At 48.1% G+C, this 20360-nt stretch overlaps 1 protein-coding gene across 3 annotated transcripts in view; it reads left to right on the top strand.

The window, feature by feature from the left end:
• The window catches only part of ARHGEF9 (Cdc42 guanine nucleotide exchange factor 9), a 174187-nt gene that overhangs the window by 24005 nt on the left and 129822 nt on the right, over nt 1-20360 (top strand). For all 3 annotated transcript variants that reach the window (XR_011728674.1, XM_071757709.1, XM_071757708.1), the window contains exons 3-4: nt 7831-7978; nt 10523-10632. Coding sequence is in view for 2 of the 3 variants with exons in the window: in XM_071757709.1 (XP_071613810.1) it covers nt 7831-7978; nt 10523-10632 (258 nt within the window). In the remaining variant the exon portion in view is untranslated. The remainder of the gene's footprint in view (nt 1-7830; nt 7979-10522; nt 10633-20360) is intronic.

Genomic DNA, 20360 nt, shown 5'->3' with positions numbered 1-20360 from the left:
CAGACCTGGCATGCAGTGCAGAGCAGAAGGGGAAAAAAAAAAAAAAAAAAAGGCCCATGTCTTGTAGAGCTCATCAGATCACCTCTGGCAGGTCTGATTGAGCTCTGTCCCTACTCCAGACCTGTCAGAAGTTGTGTGACCTCACTAGTTGGGTGCTGAGCCTGCAGCAGAAAGCCTTGCTGGGGGGATGGGTGCATAATGTGAGCAAAAGGCCTTCCCAGTGTGAGTGCACACCACGTGGGGCCCTGCTGGGAGCTGCCTGGCATCTGGCTACACGAAGTGCTGTGGCCCTTGGGCAGTACCCAGCCCTAAGGGAAAGGTGGGCAGTGGTGGTGGCTCTGATTCTGGAAATGCATTCCTGCTGCTTATGAGCAAGTCTTTCAAATCTCCTAAAATTGTAAAAACGTTTCAATAGACATTGCATTTTGGGTTAGGACAAACCATGGCAGGACCCAGAGAGAAACCCAGCTGTTTTCTTTTGGGTCCCTGCTGATGTGCTGAAATGATTTTTCTTTTGATTTTTTTTCTTTTTTTTTTTTCTTAAATGAGGTTCCAGGTAGGGAAATTTTGGTCAATTTGTGAAGAAACTTCCTGCTTTCCTTTCAGGCTTGGAGAGAGCAGAGATGTTACAGAGGTGATGACATTGTTCCCTGTTGGAAAAGGGGTCACTGTAACTTATGAGCTAAGAGGGGAAGTATTTGAAAATTGGCAGCAGATTAGAAATGCTGGGGTGGGAGGGGGAATCTGAACTTGTGATTCCCAGCTCAAATGGGCAGCACCATTGTTGGTTATTCCTGGATTTGTTTTCCTGCTCTGTTTTGTGTAACACAAAAAAATAAAGACAGCAATAGAGAGGCTGTGTAATTCCGGGCACTTGGGATGAAGTGGGGTGAAGAGTGATCAGTTGTTGTAGTCTCTGGCAGAAATGTTTTTAGGAGGAGCTTGAATGAGAGGGCTGTGGCTTGATATCCATTCACAGGGACCAAGCTGAAAGTGTTCTGGGCAGGAGCAAGATAACAGAGGCATGAAAGGATTGAGGGGAATGGAGGAAAATAACGGTGCTGGAAAATACCTGGCCAATGGCAGAGCTCTTAGCACAGAACCTGAGCCATTTCCCAGGTCAGCTGTGTGAACGGGAGATGTGGGAAGGCCCAGCTCAGCTGTTGCAGCTTACAAACATGACCAAGAAACTTAAATATGGTGCTTGAGATAACCAGGCAGGAAACCTCCCCCGAGTTCCGTCAAGTGTGGCGAGAGCGGTCGGACCTCTGGACCGCTGCGGCTTCCGGCTTCACCGCAGGGCTGCTGGGCAGGAGCAGCAGTGGGATGGACAGGAGAGCATGGAGCAGCAGTGGGATGGACAGGAGAGCATGGAGCAGCAGTGTTCTGGACAGGAGAGCATGGAGCAGCAGTGTTCTGGACAGGAGAGCATGGAGCAGCAGTGTTCTGGACAGGAGAGCATGGAGCAGCAGTGTTCTGGACAGGAGAGCATGGAGCAGCAGTGTTCTGGACAGGAGAGCATGGAGCAGCAGTGGGATGGGCAGGAGAGCATGGAGCAGCAGTGTTATGGACAGGAGAGCATGGAGCAGCAGTGTTCTGGACAGGAGAGCATGGAGCAGCAGTGGGATGGGCAGGAGAGCATGGAGCAGCAGTGGGATGGGCAGGAGAGCATGGAGCAGCAGTGTTCTGGACAGGAGAGCATGGAGCAGCAGTGTTCTGGGCAGGAGAGCATGGAGCAGCAGTGTTCTGGGCAGGAGAGCATGGAGCAGCAGTGTTCTGGGCAGGAGAGCATGGAGCAGCAGTGGGATGGGCAGGAGAGCATGGAGCAGCAGTGGGATGGGCAGGAGAGCATGGAGCAGCAGTGTTCTGGGCAGGAGAGCATGGAGCAGCAGTGTTCTGGACAGGAGAGCATGGAGCAGCAGTGGGATGGGCAGGAGAGCATGGAGCAGCAGTGGGATGGGCAGGAGAGCATGGAGCAGCAGTGTTCTGGACAGGAGAGCGTGGAGCAGCAGTGGGATGGACAGGAGAGCATGGAGCAGCAGTGGGATGGACAGGAGAGCATGGAGCAGCAGTGTTCTGGACAGGAGAGCATGGAGCAGCAGTGGGATGGACAGGAGAGCATGGAGCAGCAGTGGGATGGGCAGGAGAGCATGCAGCCCCTCCTGGTTTGTAAACACACTCTGCATCTCAGAAACTCAGAGTTCTAGAGATGCTGGAGCAGGTTTAGAGAAGGGCAACCCAAGCTGGTGAAGGGTCTGGAGAATAAGTCATGTGATGAGAGGCTGAGGGAATTGGGAATGTTTAGTTTGGGGAAGAGGAGGCTGAGAGGAGACCTTATTGCTCTCTACAACTACCTGAAAGGAGGTGTTATGGAGGTGGGTGCTGGCCTCTTCTCTCAAGTGAATAATGATGGGATCAGAGGAAATGGCTTAAAGTTGCACCAGGGGAGGTTTAGACTAAATCTGAGGAAGAATTTATTTACTGAGAGAGCAGTCAGGTGTTGGAACGGGCTGCCTAGGGAGGTGGTGGAGTCACCATCCCTGGGGATATTTAAAAGCCTTGTAGATGAGGCACTTCAGGACATGCACTAGTGGGTTATACAGATATTGATAGTTGTATTTTATTTGGAGGAATGTTGACAGTTGGACACAGTGACCTTAGTGATCTTTTCCAACAACAACAATTCTTTGATTCTGTGAAACTCGGAGTTAGAAGCTCACAGTGATCCTGTGGCAGCTTCAAACCCTGAGCAGTCAAGAGCAAGGGCTGAAGGAGGGATACTCTCGGGTAGGAACAGACCCAGAGAGTCCCCCAGCAGCTCCAGTAACAAATGTCCTGAGGTACCCGAGGGACTGCCTTGCCTATCTCTCATCAGGGAGCGGCACTCGGAAACGTTTCACCAAAAATAAACATGCAAGAGGAGTAACTTCAGGCTGAGCGTGACAGTAGCAGCAAACTCTGGCCTCTTATTGTTTCAGGGCTAAATCCAGCTCTCTGCTGGCACCTGTTACTGGGGCAGTTGCTGGCCCTCCTGCTTTTACTCCAGGCTGCTCTGCATTAATTGAAGGATTTGTATTTCAAGTGAGAGGCTCAACCACAAGTAGGGAGAAGGTGCTGCCAGGACAGGGTGGCTTGGCTTGGTCAGCTGCTGGAAGCAAGCATTCAGCAGTTTTCAAGTGTGCTGGCAGTGCAGAGCAGAAATAGCTCAAGCAAATATTTGAAAAACAATCTACACGTTGTCCCCCCAAAAGTTCAAAAGGGACGATTTTCACTGAGGGCCCCTGCCCCAACCCATCAGAGGTGGTGTATGAGAGGCTGGAATAGCACAGAGGATGCTGGGGTCGGATTGAGAGAACCTGCACATTGGTAGAAAGGTAGAAAAGCACTTCTCAAGCTGCCCCCCTGCCTAGTTGCTTTCAGACCCATTCCCAGTTCATGTTTGTGAACCACTGGAGATAAAAACATTTTGAAGAGTTGAAAGAACTGTAAAGGTCAAAAGAGATTGTCAAGGGGAAATGAAATTCCTGATTTCACCATTCGCAGAGCTGCAGCTCTGGAGTGAAAGTGCAGTCCTTATTTTGAGAGAGAGGTTTAAGAAATGAACTGAAACATGATGTGGATCTTTTGCCAGATTTTGGACAGTTGCAAACTGCAAACGTTCCCATTTTCCATATTCCCACCCAAGTGAATTATCCTCATCCCAGCTCTAAAAATGCCCCAACAGAGAGGATTCTGCTGTGGGGAGTCAGGCATAGCCCCAGGAGTTGTGTTTGACCACATCCTGTAGCTTGAGCTGGTGCTGAGGTGGCAGGAAGATTTGGTACCACATCAACCACTTTGCGGTTCCAGCATTTCCATCGGGGTTTCAGACCACCTGATGTATCTTTGGTTAGGGCTTGTGGGGGGTCTGATACCACTTTTGGGTATGACAGGAGGAAAGGTTGCAAAAGAGGTGTGACTTCTTATTTCAGGCATAATTTTAGAGTTTTTATCACCCAAAAGCTTAATTTAGGCTCATTGCTGGCAGAGAGATCCTCCCTGCTCATCTGAGGAGCCAGGCACAGGGACAGGGCACTGGGGAGCATTTTGCCTTGTGTCACTCCGGCAGGGAAAGAGCAGAGGGGTTTCACTGCAGTCTTTCTATGCCCTCTGCTGGCTTATTAGTGAAATGAGAGTTTATTTAAACAGAAAAGTTGTTATATTTCTCCCTAGCATTTTCAGTGTTATCTCCAAAAGGTGTCCAGACCGCAGCTTGCTGCTGGCTGTTGTGGCTGCACACAGACACCAGCTGGTTTTGTAATGCTGGGTTTTTTTTGGGAATTACAGTTGCCAGAATTGTAAAAACAAGATTTCTAAAGGCTTGTCAGCCTGGGCAAAAGGTGTCAGTCCCCTAGGATGAGGTGCCAGCCTGATAGGGATGCCCTGAGTTTCCCAGCCAGTTTGGTTCCAGTGGCTGTGTTGCTCAAACTCACTTCCCAGGGTCACAGCAGATGGTTGCAGATGTTACTCTTGAGCAGCTCTTGAGTTTGCTCCTGAGTCCCATCCTTGGGAGCCAGCCTGCCCAGGTGCCACAAGGTGCTGGGCTGATGCTCTCAGTGGCCTGTGCCAACTGTGCAGGTCGGGGCTTTCCCCACATGGTTGGGTTTGGTGATTTCCCTGCAGTAGCTGCACACTGTGCTGCTCTCTGTGGGAAAATCAAAGCCTCTCCCTGTGTGGTGGGTCGGACTGGAAGCACAGGATTAGTGATTTGCCTGAGTCTGTGCATGCCAGGGGATGTGTTTGCAGATCTGGGATCTGATAGCTGGGGCACATCTCAGATCCTCCCACGGGTTTGGGGTTTGACTTCAGTGCAGCAGCTGCCAGGGACCTTTTCACGAGAGTGAAAACTTCCTTTTTCTGTGTTTGATGAGAAATTGCAAGTGATGTGCAATAAGTTCTCCTCGTGACCTTTAGCTTGAGATTGGTTTTTTGTCTCTCTGCTACAGAACACTTTGGGAGCAGCTGCAGAAATGGGCCTGCTGAGCCGATTTGTCCTTTTCCTCCCTGCTCTGTTGAATGTCACTAACCAGGATCCATGTGTTTCTGAGAGCTGATCTTCAGAGCACTCTTCATCTCCTGGTTATTGGCAGTAAACTGGGTTGTATCTCAGCCTCCTGCTGGTAGTTGTGCTTACAAAAGCCTTCACAGTCCTTCCAAATTTAGAAGTGGGAGTCTTTACTTAAAGTAAAGAAATAGTACTTTATTTTCTAAATTCTGCCGTTGCTAAGAGAGCACTGTACTCCTCTCTGTATTAAGGTTAGTTGCAGAATGAAAATTCTGTGTATTTATGGCTTTTAATATGATTATGTCTGACAATCATCTTATTTTTAGAAGAGACAAAATCTCTAAAGTTCTCCAAGCTGTTCAGATTTTTGTATTTTTCATAACCACAAGGTGCTAGCAGAATCTTGAATTAAAGCCTCCATTTAGTGCTATCTATAGCAGGGTAGAGGGGTTTTTTTGGAAGCATATTTTTAGCATTGTCAGGGAAAGGCAGGTTGAGTTTTCAAAGCTTATAGGCTTTACATGTACATATACCCAGGCACTGAACACATGGATAATTCAGATTTCCACATGTTCTCTAAAAATACTTGAGTTTTGCCTTCATCTGGTTTCTGGCTTCTAAGTTACAACAGGGCACCTTCTGCCAGAGTTGGTGCCATCAGAGGAGTGATGTGACTGGGGACCTCTGGGCATTTCTGGCCTGTAAGCTACAGGGACTCTGTCCCCCAGACTTCTCTGGGTGGAAGGTTTCCCTTGGCTTTTACCTCCTCCCAGCTGTTATCCAGTCAAAAGAAGTGTACTGGGTCACTGGGCAGGGTGCTGGGAGCAGGGAATGGGAGATCAAGCCTCAATTCATCCACAGATCCTCAGTGTGCCTTTGGGGTTATTATTTGGGGTTATTATAGCCTGTCTGCTTAGCTCTCCATCTGTAAATAAAGATAACAGCACATCAATGAAAACTGGAGCTGCTGGGGTCTTGAGGACATTTACACTGAACCATGTGAGGCACCCAGTTATTAGCAGGGCCATCAAGTATGACAGATCTGGCTCTAAGTGAGGCTAGAAGCCTCCCAGGGAGAAGCATTTTCTGGTTTTGTTTCCTGACCTTTGTAAACTGATTTTTTCTGCTGATTTCTTGACTCTAAGATTATACACAAGGCTTCCACGGTGTCGCCTGTCACAGGGGATAAAATGAAAAGTAGGAGTTTGAATTGTTATTTTCTGTTTATTTATTTATTAAAAGAAAAAAAAAAGGAAAATTCAGTTCTGCAAAATAGCACTGGCGAGGCTGTCTCTCTGAGGATCTTTTCCTCCTGAAATAGAATAGTAAAGAGTCCCCAAGAGTGAGGGGAATCTCCCAATGTTTTTCTCCAGCTAGCTATAAATGCTAGCTCACTCTTTGGGTTAATGTTACCAAACTTTAAGGTGTGACCGTGGGCTATTGGACCACTTGATGGGTGCTTCAATTGGTTGCAAGTACCTTGCTGTTTCAGGTAATATTTTGTAGGCTATTGGTACAGAGGGCTCTTGTTAGCAGTTACCAGTCAGCTAAACTACCCTGGTGATGTTTGCTTTCCTCTGTGGATCGTTCAGGAAAGGTAACAGTTCTGGTTTTGTTGATAACTACCTCAGAGAACGAGGTCCCACTTTTCTGGGCTGTGGTTTGCCCCATCCTTGCATCTGAAACCTGCCTGACTTCAGCAGCAGAGCAGTAATAGCAATGCTCCTCCCATCCTCTTCGTCTTAGGCTTTTGTTTATGGACTTGGAAAAGACCTTATCTGACCTCTGGAAATACCTGGAAGGGAGTGTTTTGTTAATGTTTTGGGGAATGAGGAAAATGTCATCCTGTTGCTAGTGTGATTCACTTTTACATGGATCTTATTATCAGGAAGACTGTTGAGTTATGTGGGAGTTGTTCTTGCTGGGTGTCCTAGCTTGGTTGTGACAACTGTAACTTTTGTTTTTACAATAGTAGGGGCAGATCTTAGTATTATGCTGTTGGATGAGCACACACATAAACAGACTCTTCTCCTGAACCTCACCATTGCCAAGTTGTTGTTCTACTCCATGGCCGTGTCTTTCAAGTGCTGGAGATCTACCTGAAAAAAGCTTTTGTTCCATTTTTCCACTTCTTACTCACAGGTCTCTTGAGCGTGGTCATACATGGAGACCAGTGGTGACTGACAGCTACAAAATGCATCTTTCCTGCAGACCACCAAAGGATGCATCTTCTAGGCCAGTTGAGGAGTGCTGGCTGCAGCAGCCTCCCCGTGCTCTGAAGGCATTAATAGCTCTTCAGGATGCTAATCAGTGGGGCCAGGGAGATGGGGCAGGACCCTCCTCACCACACCACGGGCCCCACAGCCCATAGAAGCTCTCCCCTGGGTGCTCAGTCCTTCTTGCAGAAGCCTGGGAGGGTGCTGGTTTCCAGCTCAGCTACAGCCTGGCCACGGGTCCTGCTGGGCTAGACACCAGCCTGGTTTCCTGGCTGGGCTGTTACTCTCCTAAGTGCCTCAGAGGCCAAATGCCACTGGAAGTGTTGGAGTTAAAGACCAGGAGCTTTGTTCAAGCTCCATGCAAAGGGAGCTTGAGCACTTTGGCTCCAGGGCCAGCAAATCATAACCTTTCACTGCCCCAGAAATTAAGTGGGTGCTGATTGCAGTGAGCAAGCCCAAGGTGTTGTTGCATTGTCTTGAAAACTGTATGGTTTATTAGGTGTTCTGTGATTGTTTTGTCTGAGGTCTGACACATCGTGGTAAAATTAACTCTGATCCTTCCCTTACCAGCCGATGTCTCATCCCTCTCAACCCTCCCCACAAGCACCACCCTTCAAAGTCCTGGTGGAGAGATGTCGCTCAGAACCCCTCTCCCAGAGCACCCCCATGGGGCTGGACCAGCTGGGAGGCCGCATGCAGCACTTGCTCAGGAGACGTGGTGAGTAACTGGGTGGTGTTCTCCCAGGCTGGATTTTTGGTCCTGCAGAGCAGGCAGCAGGGGTTGAAAAGTCAAAATGCTTGTTACAACCCTGGGGCCAGCTGAGGGAGCTCTGATAGCCATGTGCTGAGGAGTTTCTTGCTAGCTACCAAGGTCTTTTTGTGTTCAGTGCATTTATGAAATCAGGATCAGGCTGTTTTCTCTTTAATGTTTCCCAAGGCAGTCCCTTTCATTTGGTTCTGAGGAGGTGAACAGAGGCACAGAAAGTCTAAAAGCTGTTACCTCCTGTCTGAGTTTTCATTTGGTAGTTTCCTCTTGGCTTTTCGTTCTCTTAGCAGCCTCTGCTGTGAGTACTTGTGGTTTGGAGGTGGCAAGTGATGATGGATACTGAGATCACAACTCAACTCTGGTGTTTGTTTGGAAACATGGCAAGAAGTGAGGTTGTTTTGTTTTCTCTTGTGCTTGAGTGCTCTTCCTCATCAAGAAGAGAATCTTATCACTATGCTGAGCTGTCCTCTGCATTTGTCCCACTCACAGCAATGCTAGAGAAAGCACTACCAAATATATTTGCAGGCAGGGTCTTGTGTTGGCAGGTACATGAACTGGTGGTTGAAGAGATGATATCATTTTTGAACCTCTAAAAGCATTGATAATTAAGAGCACAGAAATTATTTCCTGAAGGGATGCTGCTAGCACCAAGAATCCTTTGATTTAGCTATGGGCAAGTTTGGGAGTGCTGCCAGAATCTGCTGGCATCACTTGGGAGCACACAGGACCCAGGAAGCTGATGGATGGTGGCAGCACACCAGGGTTAAGAAGAATTAGGGAAGAAAGGGAAAGGCCAAGTGGCTGCCTCTTTAGTGGAGGGCTCTTCTGTCGGGGGGCACACGTTTCTAGCAGGTGGGGAGTAACACATGCATCTCTCAACGTGAGCATTCCTGCCTTTGCACGTTGCTCCTGAGTGCTACTATATCAGCACGTTGCCTCTGGAGCCTGGGAGCAGCCTCTTGCTATAATCAGCACTCACACTGCAGCTTGATTCGCTGCCAGCCCAGAAAGTGAAAGGCGAGCTGCTAAAAATAGCGGCGGGCTGCCTGCCTCGGCGTGGCGTTCAGGAAATGGGTCTCAGTGCAAGCTCTCTCCCAGCAACGCTGGAAGAAAACCAGGACTGCTGCCCACCCTGCCATGCCAGGGCTGCAGCAGGGTCCCAGCTCTGCTGCACTCCGTGCTGCTGGCCTGGGAAGAGCAGAGTCCCCACCGATGGAATGGAGGGGGGGGGAGGTGGTGTCTGGGCGTTTTGCCCCTCGAAGGTAAAAGTGGCCTGAACCCCAGGAGCTGGGGTAGGGCTCTTCACTCCCCCAAAAGCCTGGGACCATTTACCCTTTGTTATCTGGTTTCAAACCCCTCAGCACTGACACAGTCTGAAACCTCCACCTGGCTTTATTGTGCATCAGGGAAAAAAAAAAACCAGCATTGTGCATCATTGAGGGAAGAATTCCAGCATGTGGCTCTTTTCTGTAGTGCTTTTTTTTACAAACCAGATGACAAAAGCCTCCAGGGGCTGGGAACACCCTTGGGGGATGTGTATGTGCATGTACAGGTAACATAAATGTGTGCTGCCTGGACCACAAGCACCTGCTGGCAGGAGCTTGTGCTGGTCCTTCTTCCCAGGGCTGTTGCTCCAGGTTAGGGGTCGTGAAGGGTCTGACAGAAGAAGGGATTAAAATTTAATCTTGCCAAGTGTGGGAGGGAAAAACCCTGGCCTCACTCAGAATGGCAGCTTCAGCCTCAAAAAAGAGGGGGAGGATGGGGAGGTGAAACTTTGGGTTGATTAGAAAATCAGAGCTCACTTTTAGGAGTTGCTAGCTCTCCTCCACCATTTGCCTCTTCTTTCTGAGCTCTTTTGTGCTTGGGTGGGTCCTATCTGTGAGCCAGGCTGAGCTCTGGGGGCAGTGGTGTAAGTCCCTTAAATCCAGAGCACAACTGCATCAAGTGAGGGATTGGCCTGAAGTGCTTGGGGTGAGAAGCAGTCCAGTTTCTTCAAAAAACAGCTTTTATGGGCTTCTGTTTTTCCCTTTTCTGCACAAATTCGAGGAGCTGTTGCTTTTTCAAGGCACTGAATCACCTGGGCCTTGGTGACTCCAAGGCCCTGGGGTTTCTGCAGCTCCAACCATGCTGTTGCACTTTCAACCCTGGTGCATGCAGAGGAGGCTCTGGTGCTCCTGGGAGAGCATTCTGGCTTTACACCCAGTGCCTCCTGAGCCCACCTGCTCACACCACCTCTCAGTTTGGCTCTCTGCTGCAGTTTTGTAGTACCCAAGCTGTGCTATTTTCCTTCTATCCCAAGAGCACTGAATAAAGCACCTAAATATACTCTCTGCTCTCTTTTTCTAAAGAAGAGGTTGAATGAGTCTCTTGCAAACAATTTTGTTTCTTTCATTTAAAAGAACAGCCTCCGCCCCCAGCCTGAGCTAAAGCACAGCATTTATCTTTTGTCATTCCTTTTTTTTTTTTTCTTCTTTCCTGTGGATTTCACCCTGGCAGCTGAGAACGAGGAGGCTTCAAAGACCCTGAAGGTGCGCGGGACCTGCCGGAACGGTGGACGTCGGTGGAACCTCTTCAAGCCTGGAGCTGAGAAGCTGCAAATCAGTCGGGTAAGGTGGTGTTTGAAATCTGCCTCTGCCTGCTTCAGGGGTGGGGTTTACCTGCTGCATGTTTAGTCTGGGAAACTAACCATGATGCTTTACTTCCAGAACCTGTGGTTTCAGTCAGCCGCAGATGGGGATATTTTTGTTATTAGTGTTACTTTGTAGCAGTAACAGAATAGGTGCATTATCCCTTCCTCTCTAGATTGGTTTCCCTTCAATGTATATCAGAGTCTTTGTGGTCAAACAGAGGCACTGGGCCTCCCAGGTCTTTGGCTGAGTGTTCCTTGCAGGTGGAGGGAACTGTGATGTTTTGGATCCCCTGCAGATTTGCTGTGGTTTTGATAGTTTTATTTTTTCCTTTCTTTAACCACTTGTCCTTTGGGTTTGGCACTGCTACCAGCACTGTCTCAGCAACAAACTCATGTCAGTGATTCTTTCCCAATGTGTTTTGCAAGTGTAGGCACAATCTACTTGGTTCTAGTCTTGTGAATGATGCTGCTGGTGGGGGAAGTAAAAGCTGTTGTGGGCCTGGGGGATGCCTGTGACTTCCTCTGGAATAAATTCAGAAAAGATGGCACAAATAGTACCATTTGTCCCATATATTTCCTTGCCTAGGTGGGGTTGTTTCTCATCTGTGCTGTGCCATGTGTTCGAAACCTGGAGATCTTGGTTATTCCATGGTCTTGGTTTGGATTTGTATTATTTGTGAGTCTGGTTTCACTGCTACCCAACATACAAGACTCTGGGTTGTTCAGAACCCAACATAGCTACTGGCTGGCAGCTAACGTGGTGCAAAGAGAGTTTTGTAGTGACTAGGGCAGAAGTTCTTCTAGGGTAGGCAAAGGTTGACCTGGCAGCCAGGAATTTCTCTGCTGGAATCAAGAGGAGGAACTGACCTTCTGTGGTCGTGTCTCTGTGGCTCTTTCCCTCCTTGTTACTGTCCTTCCTTACCAGTTCTTTAGGGTATTTGTATTCCCTTTGCTATCTGATCAACTGCCTTCCTGAAATGTGATTTCCAGGGAGGACCTCAGAGCCTTGTTCAGTGCTGCCATTAGGCAGCTTGTTGCTCAGCCTGAATTATGAACAGGCAGGTGTGAAACCTGTCCTGGGTTTTATAAATGAGAGGAGTGTTACTGTGAGAGTGTTGCAAGAGGAGGATATATAAATGTGGCTTGCAGTAGCAGCACTGGAAGATTCAGCTGTTGCCTCTGCCCCACGCTGAGTGAGGACCTGTGGGTCTGTAAATCTCCTCTTTGCTAGCAAAAAATGTCTTTTTGGGCAAGATTTATAAATCTGAGGTAAGATTTGTAGGCTTGGGTATCCCTTGTCAGGTGCATTCATTGACAGCTGATGACCAGTCAGGTGTCAGAGCAAGTAGGGTGATTTATACTTCCAAACCAGAGGCCAGGCTTCTGCAGAAACTGTGCCTGCTTTCTGCATTGAATAGGAATGTGTGAGGTGGAGAGAGAGCACGAGGAGACTGGCAAAGCACCAGGCTTGTCTTGGTGGCACTGGTGCCATCTTAGTGCCTGGAGAGATGTGTGAGGTTGTGCAAAAAGGGGATTGGTACCACTACATGTCACACACAAATGTGGAGCTGTTAGTGAGCAGCTGCCTTGTGAGGCCTCAGGCTCTTTATTCCTTGTAGAATATGTAGATTTTGATAAAAAATATTTTCCTTCCTCTTTATCTTGTTGTTCTTTTATTTTTTTGGGATAGAGTTGCTGGTGTGGTTTAGAAATTACATCTCATAACTACCTGCTAACACAAGTCTGGGCTGAGAGGCTGATGCTAAACCCAAGCAGGAGTTCCCCAGGTCAAGAGTTCTGTTTATTACTGTTGTTGGAAACAGAATTCATCCTTCTGCTGCTGTTTATGAAAGGACTTGTTGCTTCTGGTTGCTTCCAGTTTAAGTCATCTCAGATCCTTCTGTAGACAAAGGCTGGGGATGTACAGCAGTGGCAATTCCAGCCCATCCTAAAATTGGAACCATCCTCTCAATGTGTGGAGAAATGTGTGTGGTGCTTCTCTCTCACCTCTGATTAGATATTTAATTTTTAGCCTTTTAACTTTGCAAAGATGGCTGCAAGCATTCCTGTTCTCTGCTCTCTCTCCCCTTCCTGCCCTGTGTGCTCTTGTACAAGGGACCAAAGCACAAATTTATATGCTGGAGGAAGCCACCCTCTAATTAGTTAGAATGAAAACTTTGCATCAGAGCCAGCTCCTTTGACACCCCCTGTACCAATAATAGGCAGGCCTGCTGTGCAAAGGTGGGGAATATTCACAAAAAAAATCACCAGCCCAGCCTGCCCTTGCTTCCCTCACAGACATGAGCTATTTTCAGAGGCTGGTAGGGGGTTGCCATTGCAGTGCTGGTGGATGTGGAAGCCTGCAGCTCCCCAAAGCTCACTCCCCACTGGCTTCTGGTGAGGAATAGGAAATGCAAACAACGTGCAGCCTCCTGGAGAGCAGAGCCCAGGGAGAGTTGATTTGGGTTCTCTCTTGCTTGCCCTGTGCTGCAATGAACAGGGACTGCTGCTTGATATTCAGTCCCAGCTCTCCTGTTTGCTATTTTTATCTTCTAGCATAATGCTGAGTGAGCATTTTGGCTAGGGGCGTTATTTTTTATTTATTTTTTTTTTCCCCCTGTTTGAAATGTGTCCTGCACCATGTTTCTCTTGCCTTGCTGCTTAGGAGAGGAGAGGGGATGTGGCAGGGAGCCTGGACTGCTGCATTCTGATACGTGAGCTGTGTGTAATCCTGGTCATTTTTCAGTCCTTCTGTCCATGTGAATAGGGAGGTAGAAAAGCACAGTCCCGTGGCTTTCCTGGTGATAATTAGTTTAAATATCAGTGTGCTGATTCTGAGAGGGCTAAATGCATGTGTGGAGGGCTGGCAGGGAAATCCACCCTCTTTGAATCTTTCTTCCCCCATTTTAAACATTCAGTACTCCTGCTGGAAGGGTATGTCTTCTGATCTGGGTATTTTAGGGGTGTGAGTTTTATATTTTGATAAAGCACTTACACTGTTCTACTTAGCAGTGCTCTGAAATCTTCATATAGTTTTGGGTTTTTGTTTTTTTTTTTCCATGGAAAGCCACTCTCAGGCATTTATACATGATTTCTGAAAAAAAACCCTCAGCCTCCCTCTGTGCAGTATTGTTAAATCAAAATAATAAAAACTGGCTTGCTCATCCAAGGAGGAACCAGCCCTTGTCTGGGAGCCTCAGGACTCTGCTGCTGTTCTGTGCTCCCCATCTGTCTGTGTGAAGAGAGCTCAGCAAGGAGCTCTCAGCTCCTGGGGTTTGCAGCAGTGGGAGGCCTTTTAAGCACCTGAGGTCTGATGTGTCTAATCCGGTTGGGTTTCTGGGCAGAGGGAGCACTGAATGAGTGTAGAGCCTCTGGTGAACTCTGGGTCATCCCTAAACCCATTTGCATCCATTTGGCATGAATGGGCCCTACTTTGAACTTGCTCCTCAGTGACTGGGATGAAAATTAGTGCAAAATACACTTTGGATTTCCTTGTACCAGAAGCCAGCAGTACTTGCAGACTTGCCATGCTCTGGTTACTTTGTCTGGCTGACAAATAACATCGAAGAGCACTCTGGGCTTGGACACAGCAGTGCTGGGGGCACACAGGACTCCAAAACTTCGGGGTTGCACCTCCAGTGCCTTTGCATGGATGCTGCTCCACCACACCTGGGGACAGCTGGGACTTCAGAGAGCCTGAATCCTTCCAGGAGGGAGAAGTTTGAAATAATGAACTCTGAATTATGGTTTTCTGGTCTGGGTAGCACAAGAGGGAGATTGGAAGTTCCAGACTGAGGCTCTCAGCTGTTCCCAGGTTACATGTAAGCTTTTAGAAAGGAGAACCTCAGCTTCCAGTTCGTGATGGTCTTTGTAGTGCAGTTGGTCCTTGGGGTGTTTTCTGTGCAACTGCAGGTGAACTCTGCACCCTACAAGGTATTAAATGTGTGTATGATGATGACTGCACAGAATCACCTCTTCTGGGCTTCAAATGAACCTCTTTCTCCTCAGCTGAAATACCAGCTTGGACTGGCTCTTTTTTCCTCTTGCTCGGTAGTTCCACCTTGATTGTTTTGCTTCAACTCATTACTCAGCTCTGTTGCTATGTTTCACTCTGGGATATGGTTTATACAAAAGAAGCTTTAATGTAAACTTGCAATTTGTGTTGCATCGCTAAAACCTTAATGACATTTTGCTTGGCAGCAGTTTATACTCTGTGGTTTGCCCTTCCCCAGTGCACTATGTTCTCAGTAAAGTCCGTGGTAGGTGTAGCATGAAAAATCTCTGAGTAAATATTGGAACAAATGCTTTTGTAGTGCTTCCTAGGCTCTGCCTGCATTTGTGATTCAAGGCCACTGCAGTGTCACCAGTATTGAGCTGAAAAGGAGCTAAATTTGGGAGGGAAAGGCAAAAGCATGGGGCAGAGCTTCAGAATCTCTTCTGTAGCTGCTGAGATGTGGTTCTGAGGTGCATCTTCCCTACAGAAGTGCTGCTGAAGCCACTGGTGAGGTGAATACAGCCAGAAACTCATCAAGGGATGAAGGGGCAGCCACTACCATGAGTGTGGCTTCCTCTGCTCTCAGAGGTGAGGTCTGAAGCTCTTTACCACCATCAGACTGACATGGCCAAGGGCAATTCCCCTGCTGCTCCTGTGAGGGGGAGCTGCCCTCCTAGTCCTGTGGTGTTTGTGAGCTGCCTGCAATACCATGCTGTGTCCAAAACTCTTGATTTGATTCCACTGACATCCTGGAAGGAAAGATTGAATTTGTTCTGCGTTCTGAAATCAAGAATCTGAGGTAGAGTTTGTGTAACAAGCTGCTGCTGTAGGGCTCCTGGGTGTCTCTGAGGTATTTAGATGTAAAGTGGTCATGTCAAATCAGTGTCAGCATAATGGTGGGGAAGGGGCTGAGCTGCCCAGTGAGCAGCATGTTGCCAAGCAGTGACAGGGCTCCCTTCTCCCAGCTGTCTTTCAGGCACTGAAAGTGATACCCACTAGAAAGTGGGAAAATGAAGATAAATTAAAGCTTTTCAAGACTTCACCATGGCAGTGTGATGCACTCTGGTGTCTTGGAAGTGATGCCTGTGTCCCTGGCATTGCACAGGGCAGTGCTGACCCAAGCTGTCTTGTGGGATTGCCTTTGTCTCATGAGTGTTGACTCCAAGATGTGCAGAGACTTCAGCACCTCTGGGAGGTTTCTGTCTTTGCACTGCCACAGCCCTGGGCTCTGCACTGGGAGGCTCTCAGCTCCACAGTGACTCCAGGAAGTGGTTAAGAAGCTGATGCAGTCTTTTGCAAACTTTGTGTTGTTTTGTTTCCATCCCACCTCCCAAAGTGTCCTGTCAGGTGTTTTCCATGGAGCTGTGGTGCTGTCCTGCTGCAGCAGAACTGGGCACAATCAGCCAGCCAAGCTCCCAGGATGTGTTTGGTTTCTTGACTCTCCTCCCATCCCCGGTGGCTGAGTGATTTGCTTAGGTGAGAAATTTCTTCCTAGAGATGAGGAAGGAGATCTGTTCCCCCCCACAGTCTCTGTCCCTTCGTTTCCCTGCAGTCAGGGTTTGTAAGAGATTGAGCTGCTCTTTACTCATTTATCCCTGGAACTTCAGAGGATGGAAAGTGAGATGCCTCATGTAAAGTGAAATGCCTCAAGCCCTTCTGCTGTTGGGTGCAGGGCTGGCTAAAGGTGATGGATGACGGAGGGAGATAGTAAAGGGAGATGTCTCAAGTATAAACTGAGCAATAATTCTGCCCAAAATTGAATTTCTTGCTCAGGCAGCACCATCCTGGGAGGCAAAGCTTTGGCTGGGAGTGAAGTAAGAACCCAAAGCACTGGTACTTCCAAAACAAGGATGTGCTAACACAAGCAGGGTCAGTTCTCCTGGCTCAGTCAGCTGTGCACATTAGGAAAGTGGTCAGTCCCACCTCTACAGCTTTTTGCAGTGATAAACTTGTTAAAAGAAATGGATTTTGTCTGTCTTGTGGTGACAGGTAGGGACTGGACAAGCAGAACCAGTTGTTGGATCTTGCTGTACACTATGTATTTCCCTACATTCTTTATTAGGCCCAGCTCTTTCTCTCCTAAGATATCTCACTTTTATTTTTAACACTGGACAAATATCAAATATTCCTCAAGAGAGATCTGTGAATTACAGCTCAGTTTTGACAGTTGAGACTAGTCCAGCTGACATTCACTTCATCTGAAATGCTGCTATTTTGAGCTCTGCTTTTGTTTTTAACCATCAATGAGAAGTTGGCACTTCCTATGGATGATATTTTGGGTTGACGTTGAGTTATTACACATGAGGTCTGCAGTGGATCTGACTACACTGCTTCAAACTCCACTGTGTGAAATGATTATCTGCTTGTGTGAGTTTTCTCTTTTGATACTCTTTGACCCAAAACAGAGCAGAACTAAATCCTCACATCCCAGCTGGTCAGCACTAAATAATTTGATTTACCTCTTGCTGAAGCATTTTATAAATGCTTCTGCGGAAAGATTTTTGGGGTGAGGTTTTTTTTGCCTTAAGATAAAGGCAAACCAAAGTTTACAGGCACTTCTTGGAGAATCAGATGTTTTCCAGCTATTATTTTGCAAACTATTAGAGCGGGAGATCATGAGGTGGGAACTCAGTTATGCAAACAAAGCCTCCTCACTCTTGGCCAAAAATAGCATCAGTACATGTGCATTAAGGTGGAAACGAAGGCCTTTGGTGCACATACAGCCAGCAGTGATGGGAGGGAGGCAGGAGGGGAAGCTGCAGCTTTTTTTTCAGAGCCTCTCAGGAGATACTTGGAGAAAGTGTGTTTTCCAGAGCCTGAGTGTTGTTTCTTATCATTTCAGGGGGATTAGGAGTCACTGCCTGCCTTCTACAAAAGGGGAACTTGGGTTTGGAGAGATGGCTCTCTGTGCCCAGGGGTATTAATTAGTAACATCCAGGTCCCACACAGAGCATGAGGAATAGTTTCTTTCCTTTTCTTCCTTAACCCCTCTCTAGCACACTGAAAGCCTGTTTCTCTCTCTGGTCTCAAGTGATTCTTTGGTAGCCTCTTGGTTCCTTGCTGTGGGAAATGGTTTCACATCTTGCAGAGGTATTTCCTTTGCTACTTTGGCTGAAGTCTTCATCTGCTTCATTTCAGCCTCACCCAGCACTGCAGTGCCCTAAATAATTTTGAGATCACCCTACGAGCTAGTTGCTGTGTGCTTGTGAAGTTTACTGGGTATTTGCCACAGGGATATAGCCCAGGTTCCTTAAATATTCTGCGTGCTACTCTCCACCAGGTTTAAAATAAACTTTTTTCTTTTTCTTCTTTCCTCTCCAGTGTTGCTACACTGAGCTCCCTTTGCAGTGCTGTGTTAAATTGCAGTTTGTGAGCTAGCTGTTAGGAGATCATACAGTGTTTCTGGCCCAAGATACAGTTTTGGATAAATAGAGGAGGTAAAGCAGGAACTTGGGTATGGAAAATGAAGCTTCTAGGTGTGCAGATGGAGTTTCCATTGGATTAAAGCCTCCTTTTTATGAAGAGCTGGAATTTCTTACCACACAATTCTTTTCTGGGATGAGTGGAAAGGGGCCTGTGAAGCTGAACAAAGGCTTGCTGCCTCCTGGAACAGGCAAAGCAGTTCCCAGGCACTGTTTATTACCTATTCCTCACAGATTTTTTTCTTCTCAATCAGAAACCTTGTTCAGATTATATTCACCTAGAATTGTGAGTGCCTGTTGGGATGTCTTACTGAATGTGTTCAAGTAGGACTCTCTATTCCTTCCCCTCTTTCCAAAGGTGTGGATAAACTTTTTTCTCCCGCAAAAATTTCAGAGCATTTTTTAATTGTTGAGGTCCCTGTTCCAAGTTCTGTTGCACACATGTGTCTGTCCAGCATTAGGATACTTTGTCTCTTCCAAAGTTGGGTGTTTTCCGAGCAGCATTCCCATGCAGGGGGCTGTTCAGGTTGCTCCAGTTGAGCATTCTGTGTTCTGAAAGAGCTGACCTCAGCTGAACATCAGCATGCACAGCTATAACGAAAGGGCAATTAGTGCTGATTTATTGGCCTGTCAATTAAATAAAAGTGCTAGGATTCTCACTGCATGCCTGAGAGGTTAAGTATTGTGGTGACAGCCAAAGATCAGCTTTCTTAACTATAACTGCTCATTCCTATACATTTCTGTTTAATTAAAATATTCCTACATCCTGCACTCTTCAACATTAATTCTGAAATTTATTTTGAACCACTGCCAGGGGAATACATTGTTATGGCATCCTCTTTCCACATCTATTAGCAGGAAGAGGATAATTGAGGAAATCTCACACAGATTTAATTGGGGACTGAGGGCAGGAGCAGGGCGGGGGAGAGACACAACACAACTAGGTCAGAAGTTTGGCACTGAGTAACTCTTGCTTGACACTGAGCAGCTGAGCTGTTGTGGGTGGCCACGGGTCTGCTGTGGGTGGCCACGGGTCTGCTGTGGGTTTGGGCTTCACCAGGTAGGTGGTGGCACGACAGGGATTGCCCCTGTGTGGTGATGGAAGGTGCTGCAGACAGCCTGGGCATCTCCATGGCACTGAGCATGGTGCAGCAACCTCTGCAGGAGTCCAGGGGTGGGTGGTGATCCCTCCTAGCTCTGTATGGAATGAGTGAGGAAACAGGGGTGGCAGGGAGCAGTTCAGCCTGGGTTGGGGTAGTCTTTGTGCTGTTGGAAGCTCCAGTTGGGAAGGCAGGCATCAGGCTCCCTTCTGCAGACCTGCTGGAGAGCAGCATCCTCACAAGGATGAGCCCTGGGCCTTTGCACCCTCAGCCCCTCCACTTACCTGTGGAGCCACAGCTCTTGTGCTGGCAGCAAGGGCTCTGCAGGCTCTGGGGCAGGGTCAGGGCCTTCTGCCAATTCCTGTTTCACTGTTTGCCTGTTGTCTGCTGGGGCTGCAGCACAGGGCACAGTTCTGCAGAGCTGCACGGGGTGTTCTGTCTCTGATGGCAGCTGCTGCCTGGTGAGAGCCACCCAGGACTCAGGGCACACGGTGCAGATGCCTCAGCATCTGTAAAACCTCCTGAAGCCTCAGCCTGCTGGGCAGGGCTGTGCTGCCTTTCCTTCAGACACTGCTCTGTTTTCTGGACCCGTGGTCTAGTGGCTCCTCCATCCAGCTTTTAAAACCTGAACTTTGGGTCTGTATTTTAGACTTTCTGTTCTCTGCCTGGGCAGTCCCTAGGCCAGACCTGCACCATGTATGGCCCGTGGGCTGGGCTGCACCCCCACAGCAGGGTCCTGCCCCCTGAGCCTGATGTTCCTGCAGGCTGCTAACACTCCACAAACTGACTTGGGATGCACAGGTACCACACTTGTAACCGTGGGGTTCTGTGGGTGGCAAGGGTATCTCCTCCAGGGGCAGCATCAGGCTGGGGATGTGCAAAATGTGGCAGGCAGAAGCAGCAGAAGAGAAAACCCCACCAGTTCTGCTGCCTAGAAGTCTTTTTAGTAGCTCAGTTGTGGTGTTAAACAGCCCTTCCCCATCTGCTGCCTGGGATGTCAGGCAGGAATGGGTCAGAGCTTCCAGATGGACCAGCAGATAATAGCAGTAAGTTGTCTTCTTCTTCAGCACCTTCCTGACTCCCTGTGTCACACAGGCACAGCCAGGTTATGTTGTGCTTCAGCATTCCCATCCCTGGGCTGCAGCCCTGTGGGATGACCACGTTCCAGTTGTTGGGTATCAAAAATGTT

The sequence above is a fragment of the Heliangelus exortis genome, chromosome 14 (assembly GCF_036169615.1).
Source record: "Heliangelus exortis chromosome 14, bHelExo1.hap1, whole genome shotgun sequence".
Lineage (NCBI taxonomy): Eukaryota > Metazoa > Chordata > Aves > Apodiformes > Trochilidae > Heliangelus > Heliangelus exortis.
This window is presented reverse-complemented; position numbering and strand designations above follow the sequence as displayed.